At 49.0% G+C, this 16,777-nt stretch overlaps 1 protein-coding gene across 1 annotated transcript in view; it reads right to left on the bottom strand.

Moving 5' to 3' along the window:
* Window positions 1-4,742: 4,742 nt before the first annotated feature.
* LOC140900069 (protein-arginine deiminase type-3-like) overlaps window positions 4,743-16,777 on the bottom strand; it is a 42,500-nt gene continuing 30,465 nt past the window's right edge. Inside the window, exons 8-16 of the mRNA XM_073316642.1 lie at window positions 15,812-15,915; window positions 15,027-15,138; window positions 14,488-14,595; window positions 12,439-12,590; window positions 10,272-10,416; window positions 9,665-9,758; window positions 8,839-8,918; window positions 7,921-8,046; window positions 4,743-5,233 (exon numbers count right to left, since the gene is read on the bottom strand). Of these exons, the coding sequence (XP_073172743.1) occupies window positions 5,000-5,233; window positions 7,921-8,046; window positions 8,839-8,918; window positions 9,665-9,758; window positions 10,272-10,416; window positions 12,439-12,590; window positions 14,488-14,595; window positions 15,027-15,138; window positions 15,812-15,915 (1,155 nt within the window). The 3' untranslated portion in view covers window positions 4,743-4,999. The remainder of the gene's footprint in view (window positions 5,234-7,920; window positions 8,047-8,838; window positions 8,919-9,664; window positions 9,759-10,271; window positions 10,417-12,438; window positions 12,591-14,487; window positions 14,596-15,026; window positions 15,139-15,811; window positions 15,916-16,777) is intronic.

The following is a 16,777-nucleotide window of genomic DNA, read 5'->3' as shown; positions in this document are numbered from 1 at the left end:
GAGTAAGAAGCGGCCGTAGAGTATTGGCAGCTGTTCGTACCCTAACAGCTCTTCAAGATTTCTTCCTTGATTTCTTAAATTGACGCCTCAAGCATTGTATTACCACCCAAACTGCTCCTTTCGGACAAGAGCCTGTGTCCATGTCCGCTCTTTCCTTGCTCTATTCCCTTGCCCTTTCTCTTCAGCGCCCCAAACTGAATTTGACTTGTTCCAGGCAGCACATAGGGCGGCTGGTGAGACGAGCCGACCCCTCTTACGTAGAGAAACCAAGAGGTTAAAAAAAACTTGTGCCCTTCTAAAAACAAAGGCCTCTGGGAACGCTTAGGCGCAATACCCAAAATCTGCTTGGTACGGAAGTCTCTTGGGTGCCGCTACTGATTGCAATCCACTCACCGGAACGGGTTTATTAGATCAGAAAGTCTTTTCAGCTCTAGGATCCTATGTAGTCTCAATGCTTTACCCAATTAAACATGCTCAAGCACTTCAGTGTAAAGACTCCATGCTAGAAAGCTGTTTAAATTGTCAAGACAATGTGAGTTAACCCTTTCACCGCCTCTCCCCTAGTACTGTGGGATTATGAACCGTGGGGGGTTATTAGCCATGTCTTGTAATTTCCTAATCTTAAAAAGAGGCTTAATTTACAAAATGTAGCGGGGATATAAACCCCCATGCTCCAGTCCCTAACTAGCAGGGGCTAGGAAGGCATTTCCTCCTGGCATGGTTCTGTTTTAGTTACCCGCTGCAGGGTGTCCTGCTCTTCCTGTGAACCATTTAGTACCGGCCAATAGGGTTGCCAGCTTTCTAATCACAAAACTGAGCACTCTTGTCCTGCCTCTGCCCTGCCCCGTCCCCAAGGCCGCACCCCTTCTGAGGCCCTACCCTCCACTCACTCCATCCCCCCCCATCACTCGCTCTCCCCCACCCTCACTCACTTTCACTGGGCTGGGGCAGGGGGTTGGGGTGTGGGAGGGGACGAAGGCTGGAGGTGTGGGCTCTGGGGTGGGGCCAGAAATGAGGGGTTCAAGGAGTGGGCTCAGGGCTGGGGTGTGAGAGGAGCTGTGGGGTACAGGCTCCGGGAAGGGGCTCAGGGATGGGGTTGGGGTGTGGGCTCTGGGAGGGAGTTAGGAAGGGGTTCCAGGCAGGGGTTGGGGTGCAGGTGGGGGTTCAGGATCCAGTCAGGTGGTGCTTACCTCAGGCGCTTGGCAGCTCAGCAGGGCTAAGGAAGGAACCCTGCAGCTCCCGGAGCTGGCTGGCACGTTTGCCTCCTAGGCGCAGGGGCGGCCAGGTGACTCTGTGTGTTGTGTGCGACCCACATCCTCAGGCACTGGCCCTGCAGCTCCCTTTGGCCACAGTTCCCGGCCAATGGGAGCTGCGGGGCGGAGGCAGCTTGGGGAGCCTCCCTGTTGCACCTGCACCTAGGGGCCACAGGGACGTGCCAGCCGCTTCCGGGAACCACGTGGAGCCAGGGCAGCCAGGAGCCTGCCTTAGCCCCACTGCGGTGCTGACCGGAGCCGCCAGGGTCCCTTTTAGACCAGGTGTTCTGGTCAAAAACTGGTCATCTGGCAACGCTACCGGCCAATGTCCCAGACAGAAGGCTGGACTATATGGATCCCTGGTCTGACCCATCTTGGCAGTTCCTACAGCACGGGAAGTGTGCTAGGCATTCCGTGAACCAGTCCGGCACGGTTCCAGCTCAAAGAGCTGACTTTAGAGATGGGCAGTAGTAACAATCAAGACTGAGGGAGGATGAAAGTTACAAGAATATTACGTGGCTACGTAAACTGGGTGTGCACGTGTTGGAGCATGTTTCTGGGTGTGGGGGTGCTTTGGGTTGTGGATCTGAGCACGGGAAGTGAGAGCTGGAGAGGCTGGGTTGGAGGAGGGAGGACGGGTGTGAGGGATGGGCAATGGGAAGGTGGCGGTGACCAGCAGCATGAATGCAGGTAGTGGGGTGAGCCAAGGCAGGGAGGTAAAATCAGCTGAGGGGCAGTGGAACGGATTAAAGCAAATGGCAGGTGGGTCCGTCGTGTGGGCCCCAGGCAGCTGCCAGGTGGTCGGGTCCCACAGTGAAGGGAGAGGGTGAGTGGCAATGAAAATGCTCCTCTGATACCCGGCTGCAGCTGTATCAGGGGCGTGGGGCTAACCAATTTAGTCTCTAAGGTGCCACAAGTACTCCTGTTCTTTTTGCGAATACAGACTAACACGGCTGTTACTCTGAAACCAGAAGGAATAAGGAATCCGGACATAACCCCCAATTTGCATCTTCCGCTCTAACCAAAGGACAAAGGGACTGGATCAGCCAGTAGAGGGCAGTAGTAAGCCACAAAAAGCATCCTAGCACAGTCCACAGATCTTTCTCTTCCGCATGAAGGGGGTAAGACAGGAATGCAATGGGCCCGATGCTCTTCTCCCACGGCTGTACGTCAGGATTGACCCTACTGGAAATCAAAGGAGCTGAATCTGTGTGAAAACAGACAGAGGAGCAATAGGCCCAATAGGCACTTACTGTTTATTATCTGCACCGACGTATAGATGAATAAGCTTTCGGAAGAGTTTATCCAAAGTGGATATTGCTCTGCCGTTCGGACTGTGACGGCACTGGCTAGCTCTTAAATAGCTCATTCAGACGCACGCTGGGTGACAAAAATGCTGCATGTTTAATTCTGCCCTTTCTTCACATCCTCCACTGTGATCTTTTTTAAAAAAAAAAATGGTCTGATGGTTCCCTTGGCTCCCTCATAGTCTTTACCTCGACCTGCAACACAGGTGAAAGCTACGAACGGCTTTGTCTTCACTAGGATATTGTGTCATAACAACAGTCATGTTGTGTCAGACCAGTGGTCCATCTAGCCCAGTATCCGGTCTCTAACAAGGGCTAGTACCAGGCCTTCAGGGGCAGTGTATAGAACAAACAGGGCAATTTTGGAGGGATCCAGCCCGTCTTCCCCTCCCATCTTCTGGCAGTCAGAAGCTAAAGGTCATCCCAAGCACAGGGTTGCATCCCTGACCACTTGCCTAATCCTCATTGCTGGACCTTTCCTAATGATGTCATGATATTTTTCTTATGTTGTATCCCTTTCCTAATCGTTAATGCTAACATTCTGTTAGCTCGTTTTGCTGCTATGCATTGAGCTGAAGTTTTCAGAGAAATCTCCACAGTGACTCTATGATTTTTTTCTTGAATGGTAACCGCTAATTAAGTTATCGTGTGTTAGCCACAGGAGGGTAAGAACACACACGTTGTTTTGCCCTCGCAAAGAGATTTTACAAGGAGCTTAAGGGTATGACTACAGAGTATGCTACGCCCAGATTGACTCAGTATCTATTGCCCCGCCGTAAGAGTTCACTGAGTATGTAAAACCTATATGCTCCGTGCATCTTACTGTGAACTCTTGAACTTTACATAACACAGGATGGTGGTCAACTTCCAGGTGGCCAGAACTTTACTGTCCAGTCAGGTGTTTTCTCCAAACTCAGGACATCTGGCCCTTGATGTACTCTGTGAGAAATATTACCATGCCAGGTCTGAAAGTTGAATGGTTGGAGTGGAAGTGATGAAAAGTTACTTTTCACCCTCCAAATGGAAAAAGCTACAGCCCTGCATGCCCCTTGACGTCTTGTAATTCAACAAGGTGTGGTTGTGAGGAGGCCCCTGTGCTTAAGTACTCAAATAACTTCTTTAAAGCGGTGGCTCTCAACTTTTCCAGATGACTGTGCCCCTTTCAGGAGTCTGATTTGTCTTGTGTACCCCAAGTTTCACTATACTTAACGAGTTGCTTACAAAATCAGACCAGCACCCTACTCCTGAAAAAAGTGCGGACTTTCTCATTTTTACCCTACAATTCTAAAATAAATCAACTGGAATATAAATACTGTACTTACATTTCAGAGTATGGCATATAGAGCAGTATGAAATTTTAGTTGGCCCTAACTTCACTAGTGCTTTTTAATGTAGCCTGTTGTAAAATTAGGCAAATCTCTAGGTGAGTTGATGTCCCCCTGGAAGACCTTTGCGTACCCCCAGGGATCCGCGTACCCTTGGTTGCCTTAAATAACAAACCAACAAAAAAAAAGAAAAGAAAAGAAAACTTACATGGAAAGTTGCAGCTCCCCCAGGTAATGGGGAGAGGAGCGAGCCCGAGAAGACAGGTTCAGCTTTCACTACTCTCCCTAACTTGTAGCTTTTCCTTTCTGTAGCAGAAGTGGGACCCTGTGCTTAAAGCTGGAGTTAGCTTTTTTCAACAAAATATGTAGTTTCATCAAAGTCAATCCAGGGAGGAGGGAGAGAGAGACTGTAGCCTGGTGGCTAGGTCCCGGGCTTGGAATGTGGGAGACCCTGGTTTACTCCCTGAATCAGAGTGAGGTGAGATTAAAACAATCTGCTTTGAATGAGCCGAACAGGGACTTGACTTCTGCATCCCAGCTCGGTGCCTTCCCCATTGCCTGCCTTCCTTCAAAATCTTGAAAGTTGCCATGCGAGGGAATTGTCGTCCTCCAGTCAGCTGTCGTTAAGGCACAGAACTGGGATACTAGACTATTCTGTTCCTGGCTCTGCTACAGTCTTCCTGTGTGACCTTGGCCACGTCACTTAAATGTTCTGTGCCTCAGTTTCCCCAACTGTAAAACGGGGCTGCTAGTACTTCTCTGCTGCACAGATGAGGATAAATACATGATGATTGGGGGCCTTATAGGTTCCTAGGTAGCTATAATAAATTAGGTGACACACACATCTTTAAGGTTCTATATTTGATGAGCGGCAAGAAACAGTGGTGGGGATTACAGTCCCAGCAAACTGTCTGACTTGTGCGGCAGAGAAGGGGATGGGGTAGCTAGCAATTTCATATGCAGGTTAGTAATGGGTTTCTTTAGAAAGTATTGCTTTTATTGAAGTTACAAATTCAGTGGTGGGTGAAGTGAACCCCAGGAAACTGTATGTCACGTTCATCTTTAGGTCACCTCCTCTGAAAAAAAGCAGTGAGCTTTATTTCACGCCCTTTGCTCAGGGGATCATATTCCACCACTTGAAGGAGAAGGGTTTCCTGCGGACGTTGGTGCCGCAATGGATCTCCCCGGAGAGGGTGTGGTAGGAGAAAAAGTCATTGATGAAGGTGCAGGTCAGGCCCAGCGGCTCCAGCAGGGAACGAACGTTCTCTTCCAGGCAGCACCGCCCGTCGACGATCGGCCCAAATGGCTTCGGAATGCCCAGGTGTTTCCCCAAGACGATCATGTTCACCTGTAGCCAGGAGAGGAAAGAGCGGATGGGAGCACTGAATATACTGTTAGGCCAGCCAGACACCTTCCTTTGCGGATTTCACTGCAGTGTCTTCTGCATAACTCCAGCGTGACGACAAGAAAGAGCGCAGAGCCAAGTGTTGGGGGATACAGTGAGGACTCAGCCTACAAAACTACAGCGTGCAGCTAGATTCAAGCCACAAACCTCAGCTGCAGATCCAGCTCCAGGCACCCCAAAGTTTGGTGTGAGCCCCTCTGCTACTGAGAGTTTTTATTTATTTTTTTTAAAACAAGGCGTCGTATATTGACTCCTCGTTATACAGACCCCGCACTGACGAGTCACGCACAGAATCGGGAGCTTGCTGAATAGTTTTAAGCTGAGGATCTCAAAGTTGGGCCCCAGCTTCATGCTGAAATTCTCGTAGGCACTAGCTCCCTTTCCTGTTTGTGACTGGGAGAACACTTCCCTTCCCATGCGTGATTGTGCACGGCAGGAGAGAGGGTCCATGCCACGGCCCAACAGCCCCCTGGCACCTACCGCAATTGCCCTCCTGGCCAACGACAATAAGAAAATCAAGGCCGCTGAGCCGTTCTTAAATACTATCTAGCAGCTGGAAATGGGAAGGAGCCAGAAACGTGTAATTTCTACAGTTCCTAACTGATGGGGGGGAGAACGTTTTGAGTCACATGGCCTTGCCTGAGCCAACTGGATTGTGTTTAGCCATCAAGTAGCAGATGCTGTCTCCATTCTTATAGAAAAGAGTGTACCGTTAATGGAAAGCAACTCCCATGGGTGTCCCTGGCCATGCTGCAACCAGGGTTAGCTAGTCTCTACCGAGGTCTCCTTGGCTATGCCTGCACTGCAGTAAAACACCCGTAGCGCCGAGTCTCAGAGCCTGGGTCACCTGACTCGGGCTGCAGGGCTAACATCACCAATGTATATGTTTGGGTTGGAGCCTGGGCTCCAAGACTCTCTCCCCTCGCAAGCCCAAATATTCAGCCCAAATGTCTCCACGACTATTTTATAGCCCGGTAGCCTGAACCACGTATGCCCAAGTCCGCTGAGCCTGGCTAGCCACGGCCCTGCCTCGGCTCTGATTGCAGCGTAAATGTACCCTCTGGGTCTGACTACACCAGAGCTGCAGGTGGAATTTCCAGCTTGCGGAGACGTACCCACGCTCGCACTGGTTGAGCTAGTGCACTAAAGATCGAAGTGTGGCTGAAATCCAAGGCACGTGCTCGGGGTGGCTGCCCCGTCCTGCTTCTATTTTTTAGCAGGTTGGCTCAATCAGAACTAGCGTGGGTACGTCCTTCTAGCTCCAGCGTGGACGTGCCCTGCGTGGCAGAAGAGAATGATTTTGCTCCTCTGCACAGACAGGAGGCAATGCTGCCCAGGCAAACTGTAACGCACCGTTTTAGGATCCATTTTTATTTTTGGCTATTTTTAATTATGAATCACCGATTATCATGGTGGTGCCTGGGGGCTAAGATCAGGACCCCCCCTATGCTGGGCGCTGTCTGAACACAGCCCCTACCCTGAAGTACACCTGACAAAGGGCCTGACCTGAAGTCAATGGAAAGGTTCCCCCGACTTTAATTGAGCTTTGGAGTGGGCCCAGAAGGCAGGCCAGGCACCTAAAGGAGGCAGCATTGTCTAGTGGAAAAAGCAACTATACTGAGACTCAAGAGACCTGGCTTCTATCCCCTGCTCTACCCTTCACTTGCTTAGAGACCTTGGGCAAGTCTCTTCCCCACTCTGTGTCTTAGATTTCCCCATCTGTAAAGTGGGTGTAATGAGACTGGCCTCCTTTGTAAAGTGCTTTGCAATCTATTGATGAAACGCACTAGGTACTGTTAATTAAAGCAGCATTGCCAACCCCAAGATGAGTCTGCATATGCAATCCCCTCATCCGCCCCACCCCCCTAAGACCCCAAATCCCATCACACTGGATTAAAAATCATGTAATTTTTTGCAATAATAAATGTTTACTCTTTTGGATTTGCCTTTGGCTTCCAAGCCATTAGGGGACTTCACATTTTCAGCTTTCCTTCACAATCATGAGGGTTACAAAGTGAAAAAGCAGAGATTCTCTTGCATTCACTTGACTCCAGTAGTTGGCACTTTATGGAAAAACAGCTGCCCCAGAAGAGACCGTGCTACTCGCAATAAAATCGTGAGAGTCAGCAACAGTGATCCTAATAAAACTGCAAGAGTTGACAATGCTGTGAAGGAGGCTGGACTCTGAATGGGCTGTCTGAGGAGGAGGACTGGTCACGAAGATTAGCCTTGTACTCAGCAAGGTTTGAATGTTTTCAGCGAAACCCAGTCCACAGAGAAGAATCCAATAGAACGGGATGAAATTTTTCAGGTGAAACTGTTTTTCTGGTGAAAAATGCATATTTGGCAACACTGAAATTTTTGTGACTTGAGGTTGGTTTGGCCAAATTGGAGAAACAAAACAAAAGTCTGGAGAAACCCTGTGTTTTGTGTTGACATTTTTGAAATGTTTTGATTTTTTTTCAGTTCAAAGGGACTTTTTGTTGCAAGATTTCCTTTAGTTTTGGGTTTTTAAATCAGAACTATTTAAAAATAGTCCAAACTGAAACACTTCATCTGAACCAAAACCTACTTTTTAACCCCTAGAATTGCAAGAAAACGGGAGAGACCCTTGTTCCTACGGCTCTTACCATGTCTGGGAAAAAAGCAGTGGCTTCCTTGTTGATTACGGTGAAGAGCTGGGGGAGGTCAATGATGTCTTTCTCGCTCAGGCCCAGCTCGCGTTTCAGGATGTCTCTGTTCCAGTCGATGCAGCTCTAGGGAGGAAGGACAAGGTCACAAAACCCTTCCTCCTACAGGCAGCCCTGGGAGGAGCAGTTTGGAGAGGCAGCGTTTTTGCTGTCTGTTCAGTAAGAGACAATGTGGGAAGTAAATTGGGAATTGAAATGGAGAAAGAACCTCGCCTGGAGGGCCGGTTGTGGCGGCATGTGAAACCCAATACCCAGCCATGAACCCAACTCTCCCCTTGCTAGGGCCTTATATCAGAGCTGAGCTAAATCGAGGCAAAGTCTTCCCCGGCTATTTCACTGGTTCTCCGGCTCCACTGTGAATCTGGACACACTCGGCGCTTCCTATGCTCTCTCTCACCTGTCCCAAGGGTTGCAGTGCAGTAGCCCTGACCTGCTTATTGTCGGGACACAGCCATTTCTTCTACTTCGGCCACAAAGCCACCTCCTCTTCCCTTCATACATGACCCATTTTTACTCAGTACTTCATCCCCTTTGAGCTAGACCATGGCCCGTTGTGAGTAAAAACAGGACAGTCTGAGTGCAAGAATCTCAAAAAATGTCAGATTTTCTTAGTAGTGGCAAAATCCTATTTTCAATGTGGCTGTATGTATTTTGAGCAGCCCCCTTACACCAGCCTCTCTAGGCCACGTCTCCAATCTGCCACAAACTGCTTCCAACCAGACATTTTCAGTAAGGTTCTCACGTGCAACAGTGATCGGTTCTTACACCGGCACCTAGATGGACAGAAGGTGGGTCAACTGGGTTACCAGAGTCCTGCATCCAATATCGCCGAGTTATTGCTTTGTCTCCTGTCCCTACCTGAACGTAGTCGTTCTCCCACCTCAGGGTTTCATTGGCCAGAATCTCATCTATTGTTGTTGTGGTGACTGTCTCTAACTCTGCAAGAAGAAAGAAATTTAAGAGACGAATGAAAATTCATGTGCTAAGCAGGGATGTACATGTGACCTACGTGCATATGTAGATCTAAGAGCCTCGTTTCAGCTGGTCAGAAAATGGTGTGTTTTTCCCCAGGGGAAGTTGTGACAAAAAACAAAGCAAGTGTCATTTATGTCAACATTTTCCATGGAAAATTTGAATACTAAAAAATTTAAAACTCAAAAAAAATATGCTGCTGTCATGCCTCATGGTGATTGTAATTCGGCTGCCTCAAACTCGCATTCTCCTCAACAGATTAGGTACCTTGGTAGGACTACATGTCCCATGATGCACTACAGTCTCCCCTCTTGGAGAGGGGAGGCGGTGCATCATGGGAAACCCTGGCCATGGTGTAGCATGGGAGATGTAGCTTATTCCAGGAGCCTAGTCTATAGAGAAGATTTGGACATGAGGCACCACGCAGCACAACCAAATAGAAATTTTACCTTTTGGGGAGAGGCGGGGGGGAAATGAAAAATCAAAAGTATTCCATGGATAAACTTTTTCCTCGACAAAATTTCTTGTAATTGAAGACTTTCTGTTAAAACAGTTTTGACAGGAAGTTTTTGAGCAGCTCTTTGCTGAGCTGTCCTGTGCCCGTAGAACAGCTTGTTGAGGCAGGCCTGTTCACCACAGACGGAAACTTCCGGATGGTTTGTTCTAATGTGTGAAGTGGTGCAGGAGAGAGAAAAAAGATGAGCTATCCTACCTTCAAACATCCTGGCTTCTCCATAGCCCTCTTCCTGCTTCTCTTTGAAGAGCTTGTAACAGGCACTGGGGCTGGCTAAGAGCAGCCGAAAACCCTGACAACAGACAAACCGGTTCATTGACAGATCTTTGCCATTCAATCACATTTCACATTACAAATCCTCTGCCCAGTGGGTTCAGTCTACAAGGAACGGTTGCAATAGTCTGGATCAACAGGTGTGGTACCCACGCTCATTACACCCTCCCTGGAGCAATCAGTTTTCTGGAGTGAGGTAAATTCAGCTTGAAAAGAGGGATCTTGCAGAGGAGAGTTCCACATGTTTTGACCTCCCTAAAATGTTCAGGTGTCTAAAAAGCACACGGCAGTGCTGGAGCAGACATATGCTCTGGGGGTTTGAGGTCTCACCCAGTGAGCAGTATGCGTCTGCCCAAGGCCAGTCCGAGACGTCTCACCCAGTGTGTGGTACCTGTCTGCCCGGGGCTGGTCCCAGATGTCTCACCCAGTGTGCGGTACCCATCTGCCCTTGGCTGGTCCGAGACCTCTTGCCCAGTGTGCGGTACCCATTTGCCCTGGGCTGGTCCGAGACCTCTCACCCAGCGTATGGTACCTGTCTGCCTGGGGCTGGGACAAAGCTCAGGAATTCATCCACGTGACCCACAAACAACCAGTCAGAGTAGAGCTCCACAGGGGCCTGCACTTTCTGGGCATAGAGGAAGTCCCTGACGGCCCTTGTCATCCTCCTGCCGCCAACCCTAGAGGCCAAAGGGAAGCAAGAGAAGAGCCAGACACATTCTTCAGTTAAGAGCAGAATGGGGATGCAAGGTGGACAGGGCCAAATTAAGGCATAACAGTTACAGGCTCATGGCTAGGCCCCCCGCCCCGGGAGTCAGATGAAAGTAAATTTCTAAGCCCTCATGGCTGCAGAGGAAAGCTTGAAAACATGACGTGAGTGGAACTCATGCAGGGACGTCTGCCTGAGTTTGCAGAGAACCTGAAACGACTGCTCTGAAAAGACCAGCCGTGTGCATCTCAGGGAGGAGCTAACCCCATGACTCACTGATCTGGGGGCCCCACCCAGCCAGCGGCCCTGGGTGTGGCAAGAGGAGAAGAGAGCAATAGTTCTGGCCTAGTCCCATACCCAACAGCTCCTGGGGTAAGTACTGGGGTGGGGTAGGGGAGGTAGTTAGGAGACAGCTACTCTTTCTCCTGCCTCTGTGGGAGGGCAGAGCAGGCCACCCTCAATCCAAGCAGGGAGCAACACCATGAAATGGAGATGGGGCACGGGCCCCCTTGTCATGACATGCCTGTTACCCCAGATTCCCTTCATCTAGCACTAAAGGCTGATAAACTCTAGATCAGTGGTAGGCATGTAATTGCTAACCTGACCGCCCCATGCAAAGTGTAAATACTACTTTGTGGCTTACGTAATACGTTGCCAGGAAGCTGAGGCCAACAACTTGAATCATCCCGAAATCGTCTCAACTGCAACTTGTCTAATGTGCACCTAGAATCCGCCTCGATTAGGCCAGGGTTCCTGGTGATGCTGCTTTATTTGGCCGCTTCCGCCAAGGGCTTGCAGCCTGTCTTTTCATTAGCTACGTCTGTGCAGCGCTCAGCACGAGGCCCCGATCCCTGATGACTTAATCCCTAGCTGTGCCTAATCTTGCCTTAGCGCAGGGGGATGGACAAGATGACCTCGGAGGTCCCTTCCAGCCCTGCATGTCTATGGTTCTACCACCGTCGTATGCAGTCGTTGTAGCCGTGTTGGTTTCTGGATATTAGAGCGACAAGGTGGGTGAAGTAATGTCTTTTATCTCTTCCTCAAGCCCTGTGTAAGGTCGAAAGCATCTCTCTCTCCCTGGGGAACCCACCATGGCCCTCGGTGGACTGTTCTAATGGTTAATGACTCTCACATTAAACGTGCCCCTCGTTCCCAGGCTGTGGCAGCCGTGGCACCTCCGATGCAAAATCACACAGAAAATACCGAGGCCAAATATAGAGCAAAGCTTGTTTTTCAAGTGATCCCACATCTCAACCTGGCCAGATCATGGGCTTGTATCACTGCAGAAGCCTGGACATAATTATTGCTTGGCCCCATGCTGATTAGCTCATCAGATGCTTCAGGGTAGCTTTATTGGGTACAGGTTGCAGGACATTAGGCATCGAATAAGGGATGTCCACTAAACTGGAAACCCAGTGGTTAAAATACTTGGAAGTCCCTCTGATGCGGGGCATGTCATGAGGTACTTCTGAAAGCTCTTTGAGGCAGAGACCAGCTTTTTGTTCTTGGTTTGTACAGCACCTAGCACCTTGGGATCCTGGCCCAAGACTGGGGCTTCTGCATCCTACCACAATGCAAATAATAAATGATAAGCCTAATTTGTAGGTGCTCCATCAATGTAAGACTGTTCTGTGATGAATTAAGTGAAGGACTGCAGCAGTAGGCATGGAGAAATTCACTGGTTATGGCTGCCGACTGTCTGCATATGAACAAGCAATTCAGTAGTTAAATGTCTGTCTTGTTGTGGGATGGGAGTAGGTTGTACCCCTTTCTCTGGGTGTCTATCTCCAGGGCTGCCACTTTCCCTATTGCCATGCTTCCCTTCATCCTCTGCTCCCCTGGCACTGATATTCCACGGATGCATCTGGAAAGCTTGTAGCACTTGCAACTTTGTCTTATTGCCACATCTACTCCTATTGAGCTCAGCTGGGAGGAGATGCTGGTCTATTCTCCCTAGGCACATGCTGTCCCGAACCATGCTCATGCCTTTCACCTGGGGAAGCTGCTGCCAATGAGGATCCTTCCCAGTGGATACTCCTTCCCTTTGACGGTCACTGGAGGGCTGACTTCCAGGTTCCCAAAAGAGTCGAGGCTGGAGACTCTTTCGTTATAAGGTTCTCGGGTCACGTAGCCAAAATCGGGGCCCTTCCAGGGAATAAGATGACAATGAAGTTGAGAGCAATGAATTGCTTAACGCGGACAAAGTGAGGCCCAGGCCTTAAATGGACATGCTACACAAGATACACTGCACCCTGCTGCAATTGAAGCAGTTAAAGTCACCGCCTCACGGGGCTGGTGTTGGTGCTAAAAGCTCTGTCTGGAGTGGCCAAACAAAGAGGCACCATGGTCCAGGGGACCAGGTACAGCATGGCAAGTCAAACCTACATTATTCTATTCCCAGCTCTGCCACCAACTCCCTGTAAGACCTTGGTTGAGTCACTTTGCCTCTCAGTGCTTCAGTTTCCCAATATGTAAAATGAAGGCACGCTCCCCTCACCCTTTGCAAACGACTTGAGGTCTGTGGATGGAAAACCCTACAGAAGCCTATGCTTAGTATTGTGAAAGTAGAATGAATTATATTGAAATTATAATTCTTTAAAGAAATGCTACTTGAAGGGTTTGTTGAAATATAGTTGTCAGGAAGAGAAACATTAAGGAGTGTGAGACAATGGGTCCTCAGACTAATTAGCTTAGAGCTCCTACTGAAAACCGTCAGGCATCGGACATAGTGCTGGCAGCAAAAGGAGGGACTTGTGCTCTCATTGGAAAAGACTGCTGTGTGTATATACCAGACAACACCAATGAGGTAATAGATCGTGCTAGCCACTTAGAACAAATCGCATATCTTCCCCACGAAGAGCCAAGTTCTTTATGGAAGTGGCTAAGTAACCTTTTCAATTTCTCTGGCATAGGAAACTGGTTGTTTCAGGGAGCCCTAACTCTCCTGTTTGGAATCCTAATAATTTTTGTATGTTTTCAGTTACTTTCCTGTTGTATCCAAAATTGTGTCAGGCATGCTACACAGATAGCTGCCCCAAACCAGAGTGCTAATTTGATGATTTTAAATATCACTGATGAACAAAGAGATAAAGAACGCTTGATATTTGGAACCCAGTCATTGCTGGTCATTGCGTAGCTTGACCAAAAGGAGGGATTGTGAAAGTAGAATGAATTATATTGAAATTATAATTCATTAAAGAAATGCTACTTGAAGGGTTTGTTGAAATATAGTTGTCAGGAAGAGAAACATCAAGGAGGGTGAGACAATGGGTCCTCAAACTAATTAACTTAGAGCTCCTACTGACCTAGAAGATTGGTAAATGTTAGTATGCAAATAAGATATGTATGTATATTTGTCAGTTTCTGCTTCCTTTTGTCTTTTATGTTAAATTGTCTTTGGCTTATTTGTATAAATAAGTTAGCTTGAGCCTCAGAGGGGGACTCACATATCTGGGTGCATTGGCAAAGCGCTTTGCTAATAAACAGAGTGGTCTGACAAATTATGTGAGTCCTGAATCTGACTTTGACAGTATTTTGAATACAAGTTAACAGGGCTGCACATCTGGCTGTGAAGAACAGAATCTGAGTCGGTCCTACAGCCCTCCAAGGAGTCAGAATCTCATCGCAGAGGCACGGAGCTGGACGGAAACCAGATTTTCTATTTCACCAAAAATAAGACACGTCAACATTTTCTGCTAAACGAAACGACCCCAAAAAGTTTGTTTTGGGTCGATCAAAACATTTTGATAAAATCACAACATTTCATGTCGATTTTTGAACTTTAAATAAAAATTATATAAAAAAGCCCAATGAATTTAGTCTTGAAAAATTCTTTCGGAATGAAAAATCCAAATGTTCCATTCTGAAATACACTTCATTCCATTTTTTAAATTAAATTTAGTCAAAATCGATGCATTTTTCAAAATGTCTCAATAGCTGAAAACTGCAATTTCTATCCAAAAAACCCAAAGCCTTTCAACACAAACTTTCCAACGAGCTGGTGTTAAATTGAGGGCTGGCACCGCTAGACAGCGTCACATACCAAAATGCTCTTAAAAGGGAAGTCCTGCAGCTCTTGGTCCCTGGGTGAGTCGAAGACCACGGGAAACGTTTTATGGGGAGCCTGCACATAGCCAAACTCCATCTCGTCCTGTTAGAGGGGACAAAGAGAATGGCAAATAAACAGCCAGCCAATACGGGGCTTGAACCAGAACCTGCAGAAGTGATTGCTGTTGATTTGGATGGGCTTTGGATCAACCCCACACGGGATTGCGGTTGTACCGTTGCTGAACAGATGCAGGCAGGTTCTTCGTTTCGACCCAGCCTGTTCTTGGAGCTACATCTTTAGAGTGTTAGCTCCACTCCTCCAGCTTTGAACCTCGCTGGTTTCATCCAGGGACCCTTGTGATGCAGCAGGACGTGACTGAGCTTTGTGGCCCGCTTCCCCCGCTGCTCTGCACTGAGTGACTGACTGCCGCATAACAAGGGCACAAAACGCCACCTGGCAGCCGTCAATGACTCTGCAAGGCAGCAGAGACGCAGGCCCCGTGCATTTGGCTTTCCCATTCCCGGTGGTATGACCTGGATCCAGCGGTCGCTGCGGTTCTCCACCTCCGGGCAGATGGTCAGCTTGCAGTGGGCTTTCCTGGCGAGTTCGCTCACGGCTTCCACAAAGTCGGCGTTGTCGCTCACACTGGGAATGAAACGGGGGAGGAGAGTGAGGCCTAAACTAGGGGACAGACAGACACCTTCCCGCCAGCCCAAAAAAAACCCGTCATTGGGGAGATCCCAGCAGGTCCAGGTCAAACAACAGTGGGGAATGGATTGGCCAACCATTATTTATCCAACAGGGGATTTGGTATGTTAACGAGGTGCTAATTGGCTTGGTGCCTGAGAGTAGCCAAGCCCCTTTCCTGGGTATCAAGAGAGAATTTTTCACCCATCAGTCTCACTGCCACCACTTGGGGCTTTTGGCCCAGGTGTTCTTGCCCTCCCATGGCACAAAGGTGTGTTGATGGAAATGGTCCAGGCTATAATCAAGTGATTCCAGGCATGATGGGTCCAGGGACAGTTGTAAGGTCTCCACAATCTGACTTCATGTGCCTAAAGAGGCCCATACTAGTATGGGTCTTTGGGGGTGGCCTCTTCCAATCTGGCTTGCTCTTAAATCCCAGTTAGGCCCTTGGGGCTTGATCCAAAGCCCATTGAAGTCAACGGGGCTATGCACGTGTGTGATGTTATGCGTGTGCTGAAGGGCTGCGCTGGACCAGGAGCAGAGGGCTCAGCACCTTGCAGGATCAAGCCCCTGGGTAGAAAATGACAGCTCAGCCCATTTTCCCAGGGCAATTGACCCATCCTGCCCTCACCTGCAGACAAAGACCTCCAGAGGCCGCTGAGTGTTGGGAGTCATTATCCAGGGAGCCATGTGGAAAACCACCGTGTCTGTGAAAATCGGGGTCTCGGGAAGATTCTATGGGGGGGAAAAAAACAAGGGGTGATTGATGGATCTTAGTCCAACTTCAAAGATCTCTCTGGAGCAGGGGGGAGATCCCTGCTTGCATGTGGCCTCTACCATCTCTGCTACGTCATCCCCACAGAATCTGGAGGGCAGTGATGCCTTTTATCATTCCCTTTGCTGCTCCCATGCATTTGGCCCTTTACCCCACTGTAATTCAAGCCTCTGCCCAGAAGGAAGGGGAAACTCAGGCCTGGCTCAAATGGCAGGAGACCTTGATATAGTTGCTATTGAAAAGCAGTTTCCTCCTGTTAAGTGTTTAGCATCAAAACCCTTGGCTCAGCTAGGGTAGCTCCTCATCCAGCCAGGACATTTTCGCCTTCTCCTACCAATGTTATGGCCCCCAGCATGGGTCAACCCAATGACCTTTGCTGCCGAAGCCTGCAACCACGTCAGCTAAAGAAGCAATTCTGTTAGCTGGCGGCAGTTGTAGGTAGTTATCCGGTAGTGAACCAGCTACTGCTGTAGACTCACCACACTCTCTTTGCCAGCGTGTTTCATTAGTACCGAGGCGGTTGGCACAGCGATCTCCACAGCAGCAGTTACGGACCAAGCAGCCCATTGGGAAAGCATACCACTCACGTGGAGACCGCGCCCAGCCCTGCTGGTTTTAGGGGCCGTGGGATGTGTTATTCCGATACTGTTCCGTTTCCATCCCCCCTCCCCAAATCCTCCAACAAGCCTGCCTAGAAGCAGCTTTTCCTTTGGGTGGCCCACCAGAGACACCGATTCTGCAGAGGCTAATCCCGCAGGCTAGCAGCCAGCGGCCTGGCACCAGTGGCAGGACTCCAAAGCTGAACCACTCCATGACCAAAAC

Source organism: Lepidochelys kempii, chromosome 18, assembly GCF_965140265.1.
Source record: "Lepidochelys kempii isolate rLepKem1 chromosome 18, rLepKem1.hap2, whole genome shotgun sequence".
NCBI classification, from domain to species: Eukaryota; Metazoa; Chordata; order Testudines; family Cheloniidae; genus Lepidochelys; species Lepidochelys kempii.
Note: the sequence above shows the minus strand (reverse complement) of the source record. Positions and strands in the feature narration are given on the sequence as shown.